Source organism: Mirounga leonina, unplaced genomic scaffold (genome assembly GCF_011800145.1).
Source record: "Mirounga leonina isolate KUSES-001 unplaced genomic scaffold, KU_Mleo_1.0 Mir_170, whole genome shotgun sequence".
In the NCBI taxonomy this organism is placed as follows: domain Eukaryota; kingdom Metazoa; phylum Chordata; class Mammalia; order Carnivora; family Phocidae; genus Mirounga; species Mirounga leonina.
The window spans coordinates 3,783,931-3,807,841 of NW_023270433.1; the positions used below are offsets into that span (position 1 = coordinate 3,783,931).

General features: G+C 48.2%; 1 protein-coding gene across 3 annotated transcripts in view; it reads left to right on the top strand.

Moving 5' to 3' along the window:
- The window catches only part of AK8 (adenylate kinase 8), a 115,877-nt gene that overhangs the window by 65,384 nt on the left and 26,582 nt on the right, over nucleotides 1–23,911 (top strand). For all 3 annotated transcript variants that reach the window (XM_035015533.1, XM_035015534.1, XM_035015535.1), the window contains one exon: nucleotides 5,359–5,500. In XM_035015533.1, the coding sequence (XP_034871424.1) occupies nucleotides 5,359–5,500 (142 nt within the window). The remainder of the gene's footprint in view (nucleotides 1–5,358; nucleotides 5,501–23,911) is intronic.

Below are 23,911 nucleotides of genomic sequence, written 5' to 3' on the forward strand. Positions count from 1 at the left end.
TGTCAAGCCCAGAAATCAAGCCTGAGGCGCCTCACTCAGTGGAGAAAGACTTTAGACCGCACTGAAAATCTCTGAGACGAGGATAAAGGGTAAATGGACCGCATTATCAAGGAGACTTTAAACTTTCAGCAGAACACAGCCAGCGAGATTTGTTCCGAAAAGCTGCATTTTTGCTGAACCAGCTGGTCAGGCCTTGAGGGTTTGGGAAAATGAGTCGATAGCCTTCAGGAAAAGAAAGGCGGCAGCCAAACAAAAGTCAGGGGCCCTGGGGCACAGGGGTGGGCCCGGGAAAGGCGCTGGAGGCGGGGTGTGCGGGCTTCCTCCCCCCACCCCCGCACCCTGGGCCTGCCCAGCCCAGCCACGGGAGGCTGCTCAGGTAGAGGGAGGCCGGAGGCCTGGGAGGCAGTGTCCAGAGGCGGCCGTGTTTTGTTTCATCTGCTGGCTGCGTTTCCCAGCCCCCGCTGGGGGAGTACCGTGGTCATCTCTGCAGAGGACACCCTTAGTGTTATGCAGATCTGTCCACGCTGGGACCCTCCGAAAGCTCCTCCGGATTGACGGACGGAGCCTACCGGCCTTGTGGGAGATGGGGGTCTGAGCAACTTCCCCGGATTACCCGAGAAGGGCTGATCTGGCAAATAGGCTGCTGCTGCGGTCCTTCTGGGCAGAGCCTCTAGGGAGCTGGTGTAGTAATGGGGGGGAGGCTCCCTCCAGCACCCTGGTCCCCCCAAAGCGAGAGCCACTAATGGGGGCAGGTATGGCCTTCCGGGGAGATTGCATCCTTTGTCCCTTTCAGACAGTCTTTCACAGTGGCCATTCCAACCTCCTGTAGGCATTTAAATAATTTTCTTTAAACAAAACCCCGCTTTTTAAATGGAAGCCTTTAAACATGCGTGAAAAGTAGAGAATAAAAAAGGAAGATGCAGGGACCCATCCCAGTCCCATGAACCCACCCAAGCTCGTGCCACCTTGTGTCTGAACCCCCCCTGGAAGGCCGCCCTCCACGTCCCCCAACAGGATTTTATTCTGAAATAGCCCAGACATCAGCTCACATTCTTGGGACTGCCTGCTTGATCCGTGGGTGGGTCATGCTGTAGCCCAAAGGGGTGGCTGAGAGCCGGCTGTGGTGGTCTCCCCTTGCCTTGGGACCTGGTTCTGTGCTCTGAAGGACAATCCCTCATTCCACAGCAAACACGGAAGGGACCAAAGAGCCTTCTGGTTTTGGAAATGGTACCATTCACTCACTCCTGTGATCATCATCCACTCATTTACTCATTCAGAGTGTTTATTAAGTACCTGCCGTGTGCTGGCACAGTGCCTGACTTTATTTATTTTTTAAATTTTATTTTATTTTATTTAAATTCAGGTAATTAACATATAGTGTATTGTTAGTTTCAGGGGTAGAGTTCAGTGATTCATCAGTTGCATATAACACCCAGTGCTCATTACATCATGGGCCGTCCTTCATGCCCGTCACCCAGTTACCCCCTCCCCCACCCCCTCCCCTCCAGCAACCCTCAGTTTCCCATGACTAAGAGTCTCTTATGGTTTGTCTCCCTTTCTGATTTTGTCTTATATTATTTTTCCTTCCCTTCCCCTATGCTCGTCTGTTTCGTTTCTTAAATTCCACATATGAGTGAGATTATATAATTCTTTCTCTGATTGACTTATTTTGCTTAGCATAATACTCCCTAGTTCCATTCACATGGTTGCAAATGGTAAGATTTCATTTTTTGATGGCTATGTAATATTCCATTGTATATACACCACATCTTCTTTATCCATTCATCTGTTGATGGACATCTTGACTCTTTCCACAGTTTGGTTATTGTGGACATTGCTGCTATAAACATTGGGGTGCAGGTACCCCTTCAGATCACCACATTGTATCTTTGGGGTAAATACCCAGTAGTGCAATTGCTGGATAGTAGGGTAGCTCTATTTTTCACCTTTTGAGGACCCTCCACACTGTTTTCCAGAGTGGCTGCACCAGCTTGCATTCCCACCAGCAGTGTAAGAGGGCTCCCCTTTCTCTACCGTGCCTGACTTTACTGGGGTCCCTGCTCTCAGGGGGTGGCGTGAAGGTGGGGACACAGGCAGCAAAAAAATAGGCACCAATAATTAGCGGTTTGAAATTATTGTGAGCCCTTCTGAGAAGTGCTGACTTGAGGGTCTGTGTTTCCCTGACTCCTGAAAAGAGGGGCTCAGTCGTAATCAGCGTACATTCCCCCTTCTTCCCGGAAATGCGTGTCTTCCCCTCCTTGGAGCTCTCAGCACTTCCTGCGTCTCCCGAGTCCTCTGCCTTTCCAGCTGGGCCAAAACAAATATTGGCCCAATCCAGCCCTCACCCTCACACAACCGAGGCCTTAACCACCCAGGGTATCACCGGTCAGCCAGCTCATTCACCCAAGACTGGCTTGGGTCCCTGCCTCTCTGGCCTCCAGGGTCCTGAGCTCTGTGCGAGATCGGGTCTGATTCATAGGGTGTAAGAGGGGCCTCTCCACTCTTGTGTGGAGTGTGTGTATGTGTGGGTGTGTGTATGCTGTGTGTATACGTGTCTGTGTAGATTTAAATTAGACCATATCATACACACAGTTTGCTGACTTGCTCTTTCCCCTGATCTTCTGTCAGAGGCCTCTTTCCAAGTTAGTATGCGTAGAAATGGTTTGTTGAAGGGTGCATCGTATCCCATTGCACAGACGTACCATCCTTTATTTAACCTGTCTCCTGCTGACGGACATTGTACATTGTTTCTGATCATCACCACTGAATGTGACACTGAGATGGACATCTTTGTGCGCACGCCTCTTCCTGTCTGTGCTATTAGATCTTAGGTGTGAGTTCTTATAAATGCGACTGCTGGGTCGAAAGGCATGTACATTTTAAATTTCTTTAAAAATTTTTTTTAAAGATTTTATTTATTCATTTATTTAGAGAGAGAATGTGAGTTGGGGGGAGAGGCAGAGGGAGAGAGAGAATCTCAAGCAGACTCTGCGCCCAACATGGGGCTTGATCTCACGACCCTGAGATCATGACCTGAGCTGAAATCGAGAGTCAGACACTCAACCTACTGAGCCACCCAGGTGCCCTTACATTTTAACTTTTAATGCAAATTGGGAAATTCCCTCTAGAAATCTTTGCAAACTACCCCCCCTGCCGCCAACCCCCACAAAAAGTCTCCTTGTGTTTCCATCTGGTCTTCCATTCTTCCCTCCAGTCACGTTTCTCTCCAGTGGAGGTCTCTTAAGCCACTGCCTTTTAGGTCTCGGTTTCTCAACTTTGAAATGAGAGAGGTCAAGGGGATGACCTTCCAGGACCTTCCCTCTGTGAATCTCCAGGGCTCTGAGCCTTACAAGCAGCCCCCTGTTGCCCCGAGCAGGCTGCAGGTCAGGAGCTCAGGCCTCCCTGGAGCGCAGCTTGCTTTCCAATAGGGCCTGACTGTTGGAGAAACAAATATTGGCCCAATCCAGCCCTCACCCCAACACAACTGAGGCCTTAATCACCCAGGGTATCACTGGTCAGCAAGCTCATTACCTAGGGGACCTCCTTCTCTACAGGCAAGCCCATTTAAAACCTACAGCACTCTCCTAAAGTCAGATTTAAGCTCAGGTGTTGGATTTTTGAAATTTAATCTGAAAAGTTTGAAATTTAAGGGTCACATATTTTTGCCAGAGGCTTCATCCTAGCCATCTGATGGGAATCTGGATAAACTTTAGGAAGGGACTAAAAGCATAACTCCCCACCCCACCCCACCCCAGAGGAAGACCTCTAATGGATCTGGCATCTTTAATGAGTCCATCTACCGGCCTCACAATAGCCAGTGAGGCAGGTGTCACAGAGGACACCGAGGTTCAGGGAGGTCCCACTGCCGCCAAGCAGAGTCCACTGAACCACCAGGCTCTCAGCTCACACTTGCTCTGAGAAAGGAATCCAGGGGAAGTAAGTGGTGAGTTTTCTGGGTTTTATTCTAAGGACTGCCTATAAAAGCAGCAGTATCACAGATCCTTCTGTAGCCCCCTCTCCTCACCGCCTGCCCAGAGCATGCGCACCCACCTTCCCAGTTTGCAGAAGAGACTGAAGTTCAGAGTGTCAGAGCGGGTTGGGGCAGAACCAGGACTGGGAGGGAGGCAGGAGTCAGAGACTGCAGGGGCTGCTGGCCACGGGGAGGGTGACTGCTCATATTCTCCCAGCACTGGGGAGCCACAGCAGGTGTAAGAGGGGAAGAGACAGGATCAGCTGCATCCACTTCTCGCTCATGTTAGGGAGCCAGATGCTCTCATTAGAGCAAAAGCCCTTTTTTGCTCTTTCCTCGAGACTGGTGAAGAAAAGCTGAAAAATGTGAGAAAGAACAAATTCAGGGAAATGGGACTCGCTCAGAATAAAGTTGATGGTCTTTGGTGACAAGGGGGTAAGCAGCGCATCATGGCCATGGAGGAAAGCAGCTGTTTCTGCAGCTCTTACCCCTGTGTTCACGTGGCTGTGGCCTGGGGGCCTTTGGGAAGGTTTCAGACGTGTGTACCAGAGCACTTGCCCAGCCCGTGGGTGGCTGGTAGGAGAGGGACAGGGCCTCTCCAGAGAAGCCGTCGAACACCCTCATTGCAACTCTAGGAAACCAGCTTGTCGGGGCCACATCCATAGCAAACGCTGGTAATATTTACCAAGTATTTCTTGAAAAATGAGTGCAAAGTGCAGGAAATGCAGTGCAAATTGCTAAAACGCAGTACATCAGCAACACAGGACATTTAATGAGTCTGAGAAGAGAGGTATGAATTTCAGGAAAATGTCAATTGTGGTAATGTAAACAAGAGGCTTCTCGATATCTCATCCTCCATGAGACTGTATTGCAGTCTCTGGTTATAACTAGAGCTGTAATTCTTGAGATTTGATTCTAGACACCATGGAGGGGAGAACTAGAGGAAGGAGGGAAGCAAGTGTTGCTTGTGCGTTGCAAATTAGCAGAGAGCACCCAGGGCACCAACACGGTCCCATCTGAGGAAAGCTAAACCTTCCCCTCGGGGCCTGGGGTGCTGCAAAAACTGGATCCTGGAGGGCTGGGAACTACCCTGGCGGCTGATGGGCATGGGATCTTGTCAAGGTCGGGGAGGGGTCAAGATCAAGGTCAAGGTCACCCAATGCTTTTCCCTTCTCAGGCAGCCGCTCTCCTCCAATTGCTGGGACCTTGGAGGGACCTGTGCACCCGCAACCTCGTCCACCTAAACCCTACTCTTCACCAGTTCAATCCAGAGTCAAGGACGTTAGGAAACCCATGGGCCGCAGACTGCCGCTATTCCTCAGACCCCTGTTGGGTCAGGAGCGGTGCCCAGGATGACAGAATGACCATTTGCCCTCCTTTCTCTGCAGTCCCTGACAGCATCATCATGAAGGTGCTGAGCCAGCGCCTGAGCCAGCAGGACAGCATTCAGAAAGGGTGGGTGCTGCACGGCTTCCCGAAAGACCTGGACCAGGCACACATGCTGAACAGCCTGGGCTTCCAGCCCAACAGGTAAGCTGTCCCCCTCCAGGGGGGCCACAGCCCCGCCCACACTGCCTCCAGGAAGGTCCCTGCCACTGGGCACCCTCTCCCCAGGGGCTCGGCTGACAAGGTCCATCTGACAGCGTGCGGTTTACAAGAAGCCCAGGAGCTCCTGAAGTGGAAGGTCTCGTAGACACCCCCATTCCCACCCACCGGCGGCATTTGCCCGGTGAACCAGGAGTCGAGCTTGGGTTCAGATCCTGGCTCTCACCTTGCTGGCCCTGAGCCTCCTCACCTGTGAGCCGTAGTCCAGCCAGCCTTGCCTTCCTCAGGGGATTGTTGTGCCAAGGCAATCAACGGGCACTTCCTTCTATTGTTTCCGTACTTTGATTTTGTACATCGGAAACTTTGGTGCATCTGATAGTCATTTTCGTGTGGGTATGCAGTATGAGCCGAACACTTTTTCCCTAAGTTCCAAAACAAGTGTCCAAGGCTGTTGAATATGCTGTGCTTCATCTGTGAACTTGAACTTGAGAACACGCCAACATTGTGTATGTTGTGGAGGTAAACGAAGGGGATCCAAAGGAAAGGAAGCACAGGCTCTTTAGCCAGGGCTTGCTCTGGGGAGGGAGTCGCCGCATCGCTTGGGTTTGGCAGAGGCTGGAGGGGGTGGCTGCGGGCATGTCCTGCCGGGGCTGCAGCCTGGGGCAGCGGACCTGGAATTGGGGCGCCCTGTGTGCTCGGCCCGGGGAACATATTTGGCTTTTCTCTGGTTGGTCCTAACCTGACCCTGCTGGTTATTGGGTGGCTCCTGGCTGTTTGGGGTCAATTGTTGCAGAAACTGTGATTTGGCTTAGGAGAGTTTTTAAGTTTCCAGGGAGTTGGCATCTCATTGTCTATTTCAACTCTAATTATTAAGTTTTTATTTTAGTGCAGAGTATGGAGAACTTTTGAAGTACAGCCTCTGATTTAAAAAAAAAATTATCGACCTTTATTCTGTGGATGATTTTTCAATAGGTATTCGAAAAGATGGGTCTGTTTTATTTTATTTTTTAGAGATCGAGAGCACATGCGTGGAGAGGGGAGGGGAGGAGGGAGAGAATCTGGAGCAGACTCCACACTGAGCGCAGAGCTCGACGCAGAGCTCGATCTCACGATCCTGAGATCGCGACCTGAGTGGAAATCAAGAGTCGGACGCTTAACCGACTGCACCACCCAGGCACCCCTATTACTGCATCTTTATGAATTCTTCTTGTTCTCTTACTTCCTGCACTTTTTGCTTTATATGATTTGGGGCCAGATTACGCAGTTCCTAAAGGCTTCCGTGAGCCATGTGTTCATTGTGAAAAGTCGTCTTGACGGGAGTGACTGTGACGGAACTGTTACTTAGCCACGTTCACTGCGCCTCCCCTCCTCCTAACAACACTTCACGCCGGTACCCACGAGGCGGATTCGGTATCCCAGTCTCTGTCGCGGCCATACGGGGATGGCGGGGGTCCTGGCCACCGAGGTGCGAGCACACAGCCGTGTGGTTCTTCCAGAAGACTGGCCCTCAGGGGCCAGCTGTGCTGGAAGGATCTCCTTCAGGGTTCTTTTGCCTTTTCTTTCTTATTGTCTTTCCTGAAGTTAATAATCGCTGAAGACTCTCTTCACCTCTCTCCCACGAAGGGAGATTGTCTCCACATCCCCCAATTTTCTTTTTCTTGGTTTACTACCTCGTTTTTGGTCAAGCACATCCATCAGTAGCTTCCCGAGAAAGGTTGCCTGGGAGGTAAATTTTTTGAGACTTGGCACATCTGAACCTACCTTCACACTTGCTGGGTAGTTTGGTTGGGTGAGGAATTAAACTTTTTTTAAAAAAAGATAATTTATTTATTTGAGAGAGAGAAAGAGAGAGCCAGCACGAGTGGGGTGAGTGGCAGAGGGAGAAGCAGGCTTCCTGCCAAGCAGGGAGCCCAGCATGGGGCTCGATCCCAGGACCCTGGGATCATGACCCGACCCAAAGGGAGACACAGGTGCCCTGGGCAAGGAATTAACTAAAGTCACTCTCCCTCTGCAATTTTGAATTGCCATTAAGAAGCCCAATGCCAGTCTGATTCCTGATCCTTTGTCTGTGACCTTTTTTCCTCTCTCTGGAAGTTGGTAGGATCTTCCTTTTGTTCACAGGGTTCTAAAATTTCACTATAAAATTTCACTCATTTCTTTGGTATGGGTCTAATTTACTCCATTGTACCTGAGGTTAATCTGGGAACCTGTGTCCTTCAGTCCTGGGAAATTCTCTTCAATTATTTTGTTGATAGATTTCTTTTTGTCTCTCCTTTTCTTTCTTTCTTTCTTTCGTTCTTTCTTTTTCTTTCTTTCTTTCTTTCTTTCTTTCTTTCTTTCTTTCTTTTTCTTTCTCTTTCTTCTTTCTCTTTCTTTCTTTCCTTCCTTCCTTCCTTTCTCTCTTTCTTTCTCTCTCTCTCTTTCTGTCTTTCTGTCTTTCTCTCTCTTTCTTTCTCTCTCTCTTTCTTTCTTTCTTTCTTCCTTCCTTCCTTCCTTCCTTCCTTCCTTCCTTCCTTCCTTCCTTCCCTCCTTCCTTCCTTCTTTCCTTTCCTTTCCTTTCCTTTCCTTTCCTTTCCTTTCCTTTCCTTTCCTTTCCTTTCTTTTCCTTTCTTTCTCCCCCCTGTTCTCTGGAACTTATTACTTAGGTATTAGATCTCCTGGACTGGCCCTCTACATTTTTAAAATATACCTTTTTTCTCCTTCATTCTATATCTTTAGTTTTTTGGTCTGCTCATGTGTGTGATTGGTTTTATTTTGTCTTGCTCTACTTTCTCCAGTTCCTCAACTTTCTCTTCCAACCCTTCTATTGCATTTCTAATTGCGGCTGTAGTGTTTATTTTTATAAGTTCAAGAGCTCTTTTTTTGTTCTGTAAATGTTCCTTTTAAAGTTTCTTGATCTTGTCTCATGGATTATTCTATCTCTTGAAAACATTCTTTTTCAAGGAGGCTTGGTTCCCCTCCTACAATGTCTGTTCCTATTGAGGCTGTGTGTGTCTTGATCTCATTCTTTCTCAGTGGATTCTTTTGTTTGATTGATTGTTTTTCAGACATTGGGTTACCCTTGATGGTTTGCTCCTGTGTAAGAGTGGGGGACTAAGACGCTAATGGACAGGTGCATGGGTGGAGCCCATAGACTTTGTCTTCATGGAGAGGTGATCTCCTGGGGCCATCTGTGCAGAACCCTCCATCAAATTCCTCTGTCCTGCTCAGGTTCTGAGCCTCCTGCTGGAGGGGAGAAGCAGGGGGAGGTGGGAAGAGGTGTTGCATGCCCAATGCCATTTGCATATTTTTTACCTATTTCCCCTCATATTGGTACAGATACAGGCTCTCAGCTATGCTTGGCACTCTTCAGCCCAAACAGCCTGATTATACCTCCTCTAGAGAATAAACCTTCCATTTCTACCCAAGTGGAGAAGAGGCATTGGCTCAGCTAGGTGGAGTGAGGAAGGGATCTGGGGCTTAATGCTTTCTGAGATGAGTTTCATCCAATCCTCCTGTGCCTGAGCCTTTTGAGGGTTTGCTGGTGACCCTTGGGTTTTTCTTAGCGTTTCCTGCTGCTGACTTGGGATTTAGCCTCTGTGGGTCTCTGGAGCTGGTTGTCACAGGTCCGCCTGCTTTCCAGCCCCAGATGTTCTGTGGTTGTGTCCCCTTCCTCTGTTCTCTCCATCATGTCAGGTAGGCTTTCCTCTCTTGTCATTTTTTGGGGGAGCTTTGGGAGGAAACAGTTTGGGGCATGTTTCCACATGCCTTTCGGACCTGGAACTCAGCCCGTGGTCGCACTTGTGTGGCCCTCACTTTTACTTCCAACTACTTTGCTGCCCTTATTTTTTGTTGTCATGAGGACGGAATGAAATTAAGCTTAGTATTTTTTTATTCAACCTGCTTTTTTATTCCTTGAATAGTTGAAATTATCCCCCTTATTTTTGCCTTTATCACTTTATTTTATGCTTCATTATGGTTTCCTTTGTTTTCCATCTTTTTTTTTTTAAGTTTATCTATTTATTTTTTAGTAATCTCTACACCCGACCCAGGGCTTGAACTCATGACCCCGGGATCGAGAGTCGCACGTTCCTGAGACTAAGCCAGCCAGGCACCCATCTTTTCTTTCTGGTCTGTGTTTTCTTTGAATTCTGTTCTTGAGTTTGTTCTCCTCTCCCCTTCCCAACAATCCAGGCAGGAGGTGCTCTGGCTTGGGTCCTGCTGGTCTCCAGCATGCTTTGCATGTTTCACATATATGGTTGGGCTGTATTTCTCAATTCATCAATTTTCAAATGAAACAGAGTATCTTGACTTTGTCACATGGAAGAGGAAAGAGAAGGTGCTCCCCTGTGTGCTCCTTCCTCACCCCTGCCCGTCCATTCTCCGCTGCAGGGAGGGGGAGGCGGGGACAGCAACGTTCTCAAGTTGTTTAGTCCCAGTCTTTTTGACACGCTTTCTTATTTTTAAGATTACTAAGCGTTTCTTTAAAAAAAAAAAAAAAAGATTTTATTTATTTATTTGACAGAGACACAGCGAGAGAGGGAACATAAGCAGGGGTAGTGGGAGAGCCCAATGTGGGGCTTGATCCCAGGACCCTGGGATCACGACCTGAGCTGAAGGCAGATGCTTAACGACTGAACCACCCAGGCACCCCTACCAAGCATTTCTTTCTAGAAATATAACAATCATGTTGTTTTTAGCAATAGTTACTACACTTGTGAGGTTTTAATTCTCTCTCTTCAAGTGGATTCAGATTTCAACACCAGCTGTTTACAGAATTCAGCCTCCCCATTTACCAATTTTGATTCATCTTTCCTTTGTCTTTTTTTTTTAAGAGTGAGTGGAGGGACAGAGGGAGAGAGAGAACCTCAAGCAGACTCCACGCTGAGCACAGAGCCCAATGCAGGGCTTGATCCCACAACTCTGAGATCATGACCATAGCCCAAACCAAGGGTGTGAAGCTTAGCTGACTGAGCCACGCAGGCCCCCCTGCTCTTTCCTATGAAAGGACTGTCTTTGATTCATTTCAGCCAGGGCGCACACCTGTTAGACTTCCTACCTTCTTCCATATTTGAGAGTGCTTTTCTGTTATCTTTATTTGTGAACAACGTCTGGCAAAGTAAAGCACCCTTCGATCACATTTCTTGCCCGTCAGCATCCCATATTGTTTACACACCATCCTCTGATGTCTCTGATTCTGTAGCAATGCCCGGGGGCAGGGAGATGCTTTTCCGTTGTGGGTCGTGTGCTTCTTCTGTCTGGGTGCCCATGAGGTCTCACTCTCTCTCCCCTGAAGTTCATTTATGCTCGGCAGGCCCTAGTTGTACTTCTCTTGGTGAATTTTTCTGGAATGTTACTTCAGGAGGATATTCTTCTAGTACACATCTTACTATTTTCCTGGTTCACTTGCTTGGTTTTCTTCTCCAGGAAACCAATTATGTATATGTTGGATAGTTACCATCTGTTTTCCATAATTAGGATTTTTTTTCTTTTGTCTTCCTTTTTTTTTTAAAGATTTTATTTTTGGGCGTGCCTGGGTGGCTCAGTCAGTGAAGCGTCTGTCTTTGGCTCAGGTCATGATCCTGGGGTGCTGGGACGGAGTCCCATGTCCGGCTCCCTGCTCAGTGGGGAGTCTGCTTCTCCCTCTGCCTCTGCCCTCCTTGCTTGTGCTCTCTCTCTCTCTCTGACAAATAAATAAACAAAATCTTTTTAAAAAAGATTTTATTTATCTATTTGAGAGAGTGAGAGAGCACATGTGTGCAAGTGTGCAAGCAGGGGGAGGTGCAGAGGGCAGGAGAAATCTCAAGCATATTCTACATCCAGCGTGGAGCCATACTCGGGGCTCGACCCCCCGACCCTGAGATCATGACCTGATCCAAAACCAAGAGTCAGGCACTCAACCGACTGAGGCCCCCAGGTGCCCCTAAGATTTTTTTCTAGTAGCTTTTATTTCTTGTTCTTTTCCTGTCTGTCCTTCATCATAACTTCAACTAATTTCTATTGCATTACTTTCTCATTGCCCCTAGCTTTTCATTTCTGTAATGCTTTCATGTTTCCCTTCATTTTGCCCCTTAACTCTCTTAGCTTTCATTCATTTCCCCTTTGATTTCTTATGTCATCGAGCCTGTTCTTCCTAAATTATGCTGAGTATTGATAAATCTTTATTGAAAACGTGCTCATGTTTCCTGGAGTAATTTTTCTTCCAAAGGGTATTCATTGTCTCTCTCTATTTTCCCCCTTTTTTCTTTTCTTTTCTTTTTTTTTTTTTTTTAACTTCTATGACCCTTTTTGGCAGCATCTATCTGTGGGTCCCAAGATGGCTATATTTTGCAAACTGTTTGTCTTTGAATAACAGGCCTGTCTTTGGCCTAAGAAGAGCGTGAGTTGGTATATTAGTTTTGTTTCTATGGCTGCTATAACAAATCCCTACAAACTTGGTGGCTTTGACAACACAGATTTATGGTCAACCAGTGCTACAGGGCTAAAATCGATAGTCTGCAGGGCTGCGTTCCTTCTGGAGGCTCTGCGGAGGATCCGTTTCCTCGCCTTTTCCAGCTTATGGAGGCTGCCTGCTGCCCTTGGGTCTTGGATCTCTTTATTTCCAAAGCCAACAACGTTGTACACGCTGATCCCTTTCTGTAGTCACATCTCCCTCTGGCCAGAGCTGGGGACTTTTCTCAGGTTTTAAGGACCAATGTGATTCGATTGGGCCCCCCAGGAAATCTCGATTTCTCTGAGCCCTGAGGGAGGAAACGGCCGTTTTATTTATTGACTCTCTCACAGTGCCCGGACAGCAAGAACGACAGGGGAGGGCGCGGTGTTTCTTCAGAAGCACACGGGGAAGAATATTCAAGAACCTCTTTGATTTAGGGCAGGCTTGCACTATTTCTCCATTCAGCATGGAATAAAATCAGTTTCTAAAGACTTAGTAAACAATGCTAATTTAATTTATTTGACCCCAGTGCAGAGGACAAGCAGGGAAAAAAAGATGTTTGTTTACAACACAGATTTAATCCTGCACGCTGTTTTAATCACCTTTCCGTATTTCCCTCCCATCACCGAGGGTGTGTTCTCTCCTCCTCATATCTGACTATCCCATTCCCCCCACCTTAGCTTTCAATTAACATTTTTATGATTAATTCAGAAGGTAATTTTAGCCATAAACCTTCAAGTCCAGATATAGGCTAAGAAAGCGAGAAATATTCTAAAATGAGCCCACCTGGCACTGGGATGAATATCAGGGCTGTAATTCTGGTTCGGTTACGATGCCAATTATAAAGCACTCTAGCTGTGGTATTGCTGTTTTTGACACCAGGAGGAAATCTTGACAGAATTATAGCCTAGAAATCAATCTGGGAATACGATACAGAAATCTATAATTCAGATATGAAAACAATCTACAAAGGCTCTTTTTTTTTAGGAGAGTTTGATGAAATTAGATTAAATTTACATATATATCAATTTTATTATTAAAATATATTCATGCTGGTAAATAGAGTTATTGGAGAAGGAGAAGCTGCTCTGTGTTGGACACAGAAATAGACCTCTCTGGCTTATTAGAAAACAAAGTTATTGTCTTCTTGTCAAATATAAATCTCTTCTCAGAGCTAATAAATGGATAGTGTTCAAACGCAATGTTTTGTTTGACTCCTACCTCATAAACCCATGGCACATAATACTAAATTATATTCCGCCATGCAGTATCAATCTCTGGATTCCAACATCGCGGGGTGAGGGAAGCCAACCAAGTAATTGATGTGTTGCAAAGAAGGAGAAAAAGTTATTTGAGAACAAATAAAATGGGCTATAAAGTTTGTTTAAACATAATAATAGTAAAAAAAAAAGGGGGGGGGGGGAAGAAGAGGAAGAAGAAAGAAACAAAGAAAGAACTATCCCAGGCTGCATCCAGAAAACCTGCCCTCTGCCTAGCTGTAAAATAATTCATTTCATGCTGCAAGTTTGTAGCACGGTCGTTTCCTTTAAAATTAATGTTTACTATAGAGAGGGAGTATAGGATTCTGATTGATGTTGGGAACTTTGCAGTGTATCAGACAGGCTGGGTTTTTATGCACCCTCCTTCCCCTCAGTGCCGCAGGGAGGGGCGGGGCAAGCTGTGGCCTTGACCGCCCCACCCCTTGCACCGTGGCTGGGCGGCCAAGGTCCCGGTCCTGTCCTGTCCTGTCCTGTCCTGTCCTGTCCTGTCCTGTCCTGTCCTGTATTGTCTGAGGGCACCGCCTGCCAGAGGTCAGAGCTTCCGCCGCATCTCTCCCAAATCCCTGGGGAAGAGAGTAAAGGAGGGGATCCTGGCTCAGCCTGTCTCCCTCTTTCTCAGGGGACTAACTTTGGGGACTAGAAAGAAATCACCTAAGGGCCAGATTTCAGATTAGTTCCTTTGTGTCCCAGTTCGTTTTGTGCAAATTGGAAACTGCTCCATGGGTTCCTTTGAGAGTGTGGTGCTTTGGGATTTTTTTTCATTATTATTTTTTAAACTAGATGGTTGTGATGTCCCATGTCCAGAGGAGCTCAGAAGAGGTTGGGTTGTCCCTGGGAGGGCAGTGACCCATCTCCGCTCCTTGCCTTTGGCTCCCACCTGGTTCTGGGTGTGTTGTTGGCTTTTGCTAAACACACAGCCCTTTCCTCCACGGAGTGGGAGGGCAGACCACCGAGGGGAGCAGGGCTGGCCAACACCAGCGCCATGCCAATAGGAGCTGGGAATCCCACACCCAAGTGCAGCCTCTGGAAGCTTTTCAGATCTCTGGGGGCCAGGCGCTTAAAGCCAGCCCCGGTGGCTGTGGCCAGGACATCTCTGCTCGGTGCTCAGGCCGGTCCCAGGCTACTCTGCTAGTACTGCCACGAATCCCCTTCTTTCTTCCTCCTCTTGTTCTCCCGTCCCCTCGTCTGGAATTGTCATCCTCATCCTGACAAGAATGATGATGATATCTGAGTGCCAATTGCATGCCTTCTTTACATCTCACTTAATCCATCAACAGACCCAGAAAGTAGGCTTGTTCGGTAAAAGGCACTTGGCTTGGAGAAGCATCAGACGACATAGAAGAGACCAGGCTTGAACCAGCTCTTTGCTCTGAACCGTTACTTTGTATCCTTTCTGCAATGTGATTGGCATTTATCCCAGCTGCCTAGCTTGAAAAAGCTACCTTTAATCTCAGTTTTCCTATCTGTCAAATGGGGCAATAAACTCTGCTCTTTCAACCTTCTGGCAGCACTGTCCTAGAAAGTAAATGGAATGAGTCTCTGTGTGATTTATAATTGGAACGTGCTGTTCGGATACAGGAAGCCGCTGTGAGCTGGCTCAGTTTGTGGTCCCCAACAGCTTCTCCTGGTGGGGCAAACTCTCATTCAAAATGTAGGACCGAGTTTCCCCTTCCATTCTCAAATGGGTATGCTGTAGATTCATCTACACGGTCAGAGGCGTGAAAACATGTATGGTAGTCACTCATGTGATTTTGAATTCCTGTTACATAAAAAGAAGCCAAAATGGCAAATATACTCGGAAGGATGACCTTCAGGGACTAGTTGCTGTATCTACCCATAATGAGTTGGTACATATAACTTACTGTACCTAAAAATGTTTTTTTCTCCAATAACAATCTTCCCCACGGAAGACCATTTAATGACTCGGGGTGGGCTGATCTCGGGGAAGGTGAGTCCTTAGTCAGCTGGTGCCATGTGCGATAGGAGAACAACCCAGAAATAGACCCAGACACAGTCTCCCTTTTGTCCAGAAGACCTTCGTGGGGCCAGGCAAGCTGGAAAATCACAGTTAGGGCCTTTAATGGTGTCAATACACTTCTGCCAAATGCTGGTTTGATTTCTTGGTTTTGATGATGTTAAATTTTAGAGAATGGAATAAGATGGAATAAGATGGCATCATGAAAGTAAAAAACTGAACGGGCACGTCATTTCTCGGCCAGAGCTCTCTAATTTGATTTCAAAGCTTGTTCTTTTGAGTTCCGTGTGACACTCTGCTCGGGGACAGCACAAAGAAACCCTTGGATAATGGCTTTGCCTTTCCTAGCGTGTTCCAAAGTGAGAAGGATGCTCCAGTCTCTTGGGGGGACAGCAGTAGGACCCAAAAACAATTAAAATGCGAGATAGAGGGGATTTCTTGCCTTCCTCCACTCTCTCTCTTTTTTATTATCACTTGGTCCTTCCAGGAAGCTCTCATATCCCTGCAGCTGATCCTTACGTGGATTAGGGATAATAAACAGCCCATTAATGGAGGCCTGAACCAGGAAATGGAGTTGGCATCAGCAGCACAATTCCGTGGCTGACTGAGGTTAATAACTCCATTACTCCAGCTCTGTGCTGAGCTGGCCGACGAGCAGCACGTTAGCCTTCTCTTACTCCTCATTAATTGAGCTAATAGAACCCGAGTGACCCTGCCGCGCTGCCGTGGTCTGAGAGTTTACCCGACATGGGCTGGAATACATATCATTCCCCGTGTGCTCTGCGGGCGCCTTTGTCTTTGGAAGCCAGATCTCTCTTAAGGCCTGGTTAGCCGCCAGACCCGTCCTGGCAGCAGAGTTGCTGCGCAGCTGTCCGCACCGGGTCCCCAGGTCCTGCCGACTTTGTTCCCCGGGGGCGGTGTGGTGAGGGCCTGCCCCTCAGGCAGGGGCTGCTTGGCTTTAGGGCTTTGGCTTCAAGCCCCACAGCTTTGGCGGAAGTAGCGATGGTCTCAACAGGGTGTCTGGGGTCAAGGGCGAAAAAGAAAGTGTGGCCTGCCTGGGTGGGAGTAGGCACGGACCACAGCCTTGCCTCTCTGGCTGTCCTCTGCCCTGTGATACTGGACAGCTGCCTCTTCTGTGCCCATCTGCCTGCCCCCAAGGTGCCCGACAGTTCTTGGCACGGATCTGACCACCCTGCTTCACGGCCCGTGGGCCAGTGGTCAAGGGCGCCACTTAACCTCTCTGAGCCTCAGCTTCCTCAACTGACAACAGGGGCAGTGGCCCATAGGGCATCGGGTGGAAACGCTTGATGACATGGTGCAGGAAAGCACTTCGTGCAGAGCTGGCATCGCAGGGGCTCCATGTGTTCAAACCGTGCTGATTCCTAATGTACGGGGGACCCCGAGCCTGTCCATGGCGATCAGAGCTTCTGAAGAGAGATCGGAGCTCACCAAAATAGCAGGTGCAAGGTTCTGTGGCCCCGGCTGGCTCCCTGGCTTCTGGGGACTGCTTCCCTCTGGTCAGAGGAAGGTAGTTCCTTGTTCCCGACGCTGCAGTGCGCTACGGGGGGCAGGAGAGAGAGCCAGCAAATAGACAAAGACAAATCGCACTCTCGTTGGAGACGCCCTGCAGCCAGCAAGGAGGAAGATCTTCAGGCTAGAATAGCCTGGCAGATTGTATGGGAGCTGAGAAACCAACCTGAAAAAAATGGGGATTTTCATCACTGGTCCCCTGTTGTTTTTTATGATTTAAAGATTCTTTTGATGGCTGGACACAACACAGTGATGCAAGGCAGAGCTTTTTGTTACTTACAGTTCCAAAAAGAAGTGGCTGCCACGCAGGGCCATGCTGGGGGATTGCACTCTGGGGATGGGCAAGAGCAGCTGAGCCGTGGAAGGCAGCTTCTGTATGGCGAGGGGGCGGGGGTAGCTGGGTTGGCTAATTTAAATAATTCCGGGAGCTCGGGGGCAGAGGGGCTGTCCCCAGCTGAAGTGTGGGAGCCCCGTAAGAGGAGTGGTTGGAGTGGGGGCTCAGCAAGCTGCGTCACAGGGGGAATTGAGAGTTCCTAGCCAAGACTTCAAAACTGGGTCAAGACAGTGCTTATGAGACGCGTGTCGCCCCTGTCCTGTGTGGGGCAGACTGACCAAGCCAGCCTGGCCTAATTCCGCCTTCTCCACCTTCCCCGGTCGAGGCGCGCTTTTGCTGACAAACTTGAAGAGGGGAGGCTCAGCCCAGAGGCCAGCCAGCCCTGCAGCCCTTTCATCCACCATGTGGCGGCCGGCCAGTGTCTCTGAAAGCACCTCCAGAGCGCGCCCCTGTGTCCTGGGGCTCTTGTACTGAACTGCCTCGCCAGTCAGCGCTGTCTTATCCACCCGCCCCCATGCAGCACAGCCCGGCCCCCTCACCGTGAGATGGAGGCGTCATCTTCCCCGGGCCACCAGCTCGGGTTCCACCGTGCTTCTCACTGGCACCGATGCCCAGGACAATGGCACACCCTGCCCACAGCTCTGAGAGCAGGGTTGTGCTTCCTTGTAGCAAACTTAAATCACAACTGGTTCTGGGAATTTGGTGGCCGCGTTGGGGGTCAGAGGCAAGTTCAGGCAGTGATCCCCAGAGGCGGTGGCTGGGTTCACCCGGCCAGGAGCGCAGAAGGAGGTGCACCCCTGGGCCTAGAGCCCCAGGTCGTGGCCAGTAATGGTGATGATAGGGCCACAGCCCACAGCCCCTGCAGCCGCAGATTTTAATCTTGCAGTAAATAAGAACTGAAGTGGAAAAAGGAAGGTTCTCCCATTATTTTCCTGCCTGGGGACTGTTGACATTTTACCACTTATTTCCAGTGTTTGTGTAAGAAAGTCTGGTGAGGATGATTCTGAGCAAATGTGGAAGGTCGGCGCTGCTTTTTTCCTGGGTTAAAACTTAGTTTATGACAGTCTGTTACTAGGTTTGTCGTCTCTTTGGGAGCATAAGAGCAATTACTTTTGAAGCAACGACATCAAAAATGTACATTACCTTTGAACCCTTTGCCTGCAGCCTCCGGGTCTTTCGGAGGATAAAAATACAGTGATTCCCAGAGAGAGCGCGAGCCCAGGCGACCACAGGCGCGGCTCTGCTGTCCCAGGTGGCAGCTCGGGATTCTGAAGACACACTGCTTGTGTGGGTGGCCAGAAACCAGGGAAGCTTCCAGCGGGGAGCCATCGAGAGCTGGTCGGCACTGAGTGTTTGAGGATCTTTAGGAAGAGACAGGGCAGACGTATAACAAGCGTTCTCGTGCCATTTTCTCGGTGGTAACTTAGTTAAAGACGGACACTAACAGTCTTACTGGAGTATATTAAAACTCCATTTATTTATTAAGCAGGTAAAAATGTTTTCCTAAGGATTTTCTGAGAGCACTCGGTGGTGCCTGCAGCAATCGGGTAGATTCCCTGCTGTCCCTAAGAGGTCTAGGAAAGATTTCCAGGGTCAGTTTGTACCCTCTAGGTTTAGCACAGTGTTCCGGGTAAACGTGTCATTTTGGGAGAAAGTAACAACTTTTCTCCATTTCCTGTTTCAGTGTCTGATAACCTTTACAGCCAGAAAACCCCCTCATGTCCTCCTCTCCTCTACCCCCACTGCCCTTCACTGGCAAAGCACATCTCAATCTCTTTCTCACCTGTGGATGCTAAGCTCTTATTAGGGGTCCGGTGGGTTTTACCCAACCAGTAACGGTCGGGCCTACGCCGGTGGTGAATAAGACATCGGAGAAGATCAACATGCCTTCCCCACCACGGTGATCAATCTCCATGCCTGGGTGGAGAATGACAGGTGACCTTTAACAGAGCAGAGCCCGGGGTAGTTGGCATTTGAGTCTGGTTCTGATGGAGATGCCCCCATTTTTGGCAGGTGCGATGCTCGACCGTTAGCTTAAAGTCATTTCCCTGAGAAAGGCAAGAGGCCAAGATGCGGGGATGACTTGCAGAAATCATGTTTGTTTTTCTTTACCCAAAGGAGACTTTGGGAGACATCAGAGTGTATTTCAATTTTCCATCTTCCTTAGAGGCATAAATAAAGTGCTGAACCTGTGAACCTACATTTTGCTGTCAAAGTCTGGGCCTCTGCCAGATTCAGGTGGCAGATGTCTAAAAGCTTGAAGCTCTCCTTCCTAAATATCACGGACATTATTTAATAAAAGGAAAACTTTTAAAGAAAGTCTTCCACAAATAGAAGTTCAGCTCTACTTTTTCCGAGATTGTGAAACTCTGGGCGTTGCTGCCTTGTTTGCTCTGAGGTTTCTGCGGATTCCAGACCCCACACCGCGCCCTCCAGGGGCAGGTGCTCTGGATCCCCCCTCCAACACCCTGTTGCAGCTCCTGGGCAGAGCCTGCATCCTGGGGCCCCGACATTGCCCCACCTTTCTCTCTTGGGCCTCTGAAACGTGGGTTCTAGATCCCAGGAGAGGGCTGCATGCCTCGAGAAAATGTCCCAGGGCTGCAATAATGAAGCCCCAAAGACAGGGGGGCTTCAGTGACAGAAATGGATTTTCTCTACATTCTGGAGGGTGGAAGTCCAAGAGCAAGGTGTTGGTCTCCTCTGAGGCCTCTCCCCTCAGCCTGCAGGCCACCCTCTTGCTGCCACTTCACATGGTCTTTTCTCTGTGCTCATGTGTCCCCAGGGTCTCTGGGTGTGTCCACATTTCCTCCTGGTATAGGACACCAGATTGGGTTAGAGCCCACCCTGATAGCCACCTCCTTAAAGATTCTGTCTCAGGGTCCCGGGGTGGCTCAGTTGGTTGGGTGTCTGACTTGTGATTTGGGCTCAGGTCATAATCTCAGGGTTGTGGGATCGAGCCCCGCATCAGGCTCCATGCTCAGCTTGGAATCTGCTTGTCCCTCTCCCTCTGCTCCTCCTCTCTCTCACTCTCCCTCATAAATAAATAAATAAATAAATAAATAAAATCTTTTTTAAAAGTAAATAAATAAAGACCCTGTCTCCACATAGAGATTCTGAGGTACCGGGAGCTGGAGCTCAACATAGGAATTTTAGAGTGCGCACTCAGCACAGAATGGGGCCTTTGCTGTGGCAGCCCGAGCAAACTCACACAGGTTCCTAGTGGGCCTCTCAATCACATCTTCATGGCCACCCCAGTAACAGCCAGGCATTGCTCAAGGAGCCCACGGCTTCCCGCAACGCCCCCTCCCACTTGTTGGCATGGTTTTCCATAGCTCCTGCCCGCGCCCCCAACCCCGGCCAGAGCTCTGTGCTTTCAAAACCATGCATTTCAATCCCAGAAGGCCCCTGGGGACCATCTAGTGCATCCTCCAAATTGCACAGAGGGAGAAACTGAGGCCCAGAGAGACTAAGCAACTTGACTGAGGTCTCACTGTGAGTGAGTGGGGGCTGGAACCAGGCGTCCTGGCCCCAGGCTGGCTGTTGTCTTACTTAAATGCCATATTCTTTTTACCCATCCCAGCACAACAGGGCGGTGAGCCATTGCCCACCTTGCTGTCCTGCCCAGCACCTGAAGCCTTCCCAGGGTCCCCTTTTCCTTGAGAGGCTGGTGTACCTGGCGGTAGCTCCCCCCATGATTGCTTCACCAGATGCCCCCCTTCTTGCAGAGCTCTGGGAGCATCCCCCTCTCCTCTCAACAATAATTAGCCTTGTAAGACTAATGGGCGAAATCGTGTCTAATTACCCCGTTGAAGGCCCAATTATGCGATTAACATTCGTGGGCTATAAGCTAATGATGAGAAGAGCCTCTTATTTGCATAGCATTAAGTTAATTGAACTGCCAGCCGAGGGGCGGATGGGGTGGCGACGGCAGGATTCTCTTTCTGGAAGGATACTAATGACCAGAGAGGATGGTTCACCTGACAGCTTTATTAATTAACAGCGATCTGATTACCTAGCAGGAGTGGCAAGTGGCAGTGGGCAGAAAGGCTCGGCTTTGTCACAAATGGGAGATGGGGGCCCTGTCTGCTGATTTTTCTTCCCAGCGCTTGGCTGTGTTAGAGGCAAGCTCATGATTGCCTCAAAGAACCATTTTAGAAAACTCTTCCTGCAAAATCTTGCTCAGGCCCTTCTGTTACGTGCTCCCAGCACAGTTCCTCCACTCGCTTTATCATTTATTCTCTCTTCCGTTCGTTCCACTGACACATAGAGAGCTTCTTCAGAGCAAGGCTGGGCCCCCTGCCTAGGGAGTGTTCGTGGGATGGGTTCCACTTGGCTAGAGGCTCCCAGCTTCCCCCAGGGGTTTCGGACTCAGCATGGTGTCATCCTTGCAGCTGGTGAATGTCAGCAAAGAATCTCAGACTTTGAAGAATCCTTGGAGATCACTGGTTGAGGTCCCTTATTTTACCCCCCATAGAATGGGGGCTCAGAGAGGACGAGAACCTGGAGCTGTCGTCCGAGGCAGGGAGTGGTGGGGCGGGGTGGGTGCCACTGGCCCTGCCCCCCATCTCCTGCCCCCAGAACTGCTCTGCCTTTTTGGCCCCTCCCTCAACCCCTGTGGATGGCATGCTGAGTTCTTACATGTTATCCCCTGGGGGAACTTGCCTGGAGCCCCTCCCATGTGCTCCCCATCCCCTCACTTCTCCCTCATGGCACTCGCCCGCTGGCCTGTATTTCTTCTCCATGAGACAGACACTGTACTTTGCTCACAGCTTAGGTGATTAAACCAACTAAGGAACCATGAAAGTGGTATGTGGCTGGACTAAAACCCAGGTTGCTCTCCAGTGAATTTTAAAACAGAATTTTTGGGTGCCTGGGTGGCTCAGTTGGTTAAGCGTCTGCCTTCGGCTCAGGTCGTGATCTCAGAGTCCTGGGATCGAGCCCCGCATCGGGCTCCCTACTCAGGGAAGGAGTCTGCTTCTCCCTCTCCCTCTGCTGCTCCCCCCAACTCGTGCTCTCTCTCTCTCTCAAATGAATAAATAAAATCCTTAAAAAAAAGAATTTTTTAAACAAAAAATAAAATCATGTATACATCTATATGTAACTTGCTCTTTCACTTAATAAAATATTGTGGACATCTTTCTCTATCATTACATAAAGCTACAACTCATTAAATGTTTGTAAAGTATACATTTTACAAATATTACATAGAAACAGTTTATGTACACTGTTACATAGTCCAGATGTATCATAATGCATTTAAATGCCCTCTGGCAGATAGTTTTTTCCAGTTTTTTTCTGTTACAAACAATACAGCAACAAGCAGCACATACAGTCTTTGTCCCTTTGTTTTGGTCTTCTTAGGAAACATTCAAGGAATGGCAATGCTGGGCCATTGGGTTTGCAACTAAAAAGTTAATTTAATTTTTTAACTGAAAGGAGTCAGAAATTGAAAGAGTACCAGTGGATAGCCAGTGAAAAAGAAATCTCAAAAGAAGAACAACTGAAAATTAATCATCTAAGCCTCTGACTTAGGTTAAAAAGATAATAAACACAAAAGTGACAGGAAAGAGACCATAGGAATAGAAATCAGGAATGTAGAAAACAAACTGACAACAGAGCCAAAAGTTTGTTGTTTGACCAAATCAATGAAATCGACACACCTCTGGCAAGATAGAGAAGGTGCAGATAAACAACATTTGACATAAAAAGGGGACATAACCATAAATATAAAATATTATGAACAACTTTATGACCATAAATCTAGAAACATAGACAAGCTGGATAAATCCACGGGGCGGGGTTGGGGGGTTGGGGTTGTTCTTGCCAGTATTGACATAAGAAGAAATAGAAAATCCAAATGGTCCTATAACTATTACATGCATTGAATCATAACAGTGAGACCTTCCCCTGTCCCAAACACTCTTACATATGAACGCCTGTGGCAGCACTGTGTGTGATAGCAAACACCTTCTCAAAGGTGAAGAAGATCCTGGGTGAATTGCAGCAAGCCACATAGCAGTGCACTCTGAAGCAACAGAAGGGGATGGACTACAGCTGTGCATATCAATGTGGAGGGATCTTAGAAAAATAATTCTGAGTGCAAATGCAAGAAGAAGAACATATTTAGCACAATATCAAAACAAGCAAATTAAGCAATGCATTGTTTAGGTACTCTTATGAGTCTTTAACAATTCATGACAGCGTTTTCTTTGGTGGCAGAATAGACAGATGGTATTGATTAGGAGCATCTAGAGCATTTCCTCAGTACTAGAGTGATGCATTTCTTAGGTGGGTCCATGGGGTTGGTTTTATTTTTTAAGATTTTATTTATTTATTTATTTATTTGAGAGAGAGCATGAGTGGGGGAGGGGCAGAGGGACAGGGAGAGAGAATCTCAAGCAGACTCTGTGCTGAGTGTGGAGCCCGATGGGGGGCTCAATCTCAGGACCCTGAGATCATGACCTGAGCCTAAACCAAGAGTTAGACGCTTAACTGTCTGAGCCACCTGGGTGCTCTATGGGGTTAGTTTTAATATATATAAGAATGTGTCTACCTGGATATAAATATTTTCAAGAACGCAGTCCTTGTTTTATTCACCAATATATCTCAAGCTCCTAAAATAATAATGTCTGGTACAGAGTAGGTGCTCAACAAGTATTTGTGGACTGAATGACTATATGTTACATAACTTATTTTTATATGTCAAAACGTGTCAAGTTTAAAAATGGGGGAAATACTAAGCTTTCTTTTCATCCCAGACTTCTACTCCCCTCCCTAGAAGCAACCACTGTTCATAGTTTATTGGGTATTCTAGAAAATTTCTCTGCATCAATAGAGATAAGAGATAAACATATGCTTTTATTTT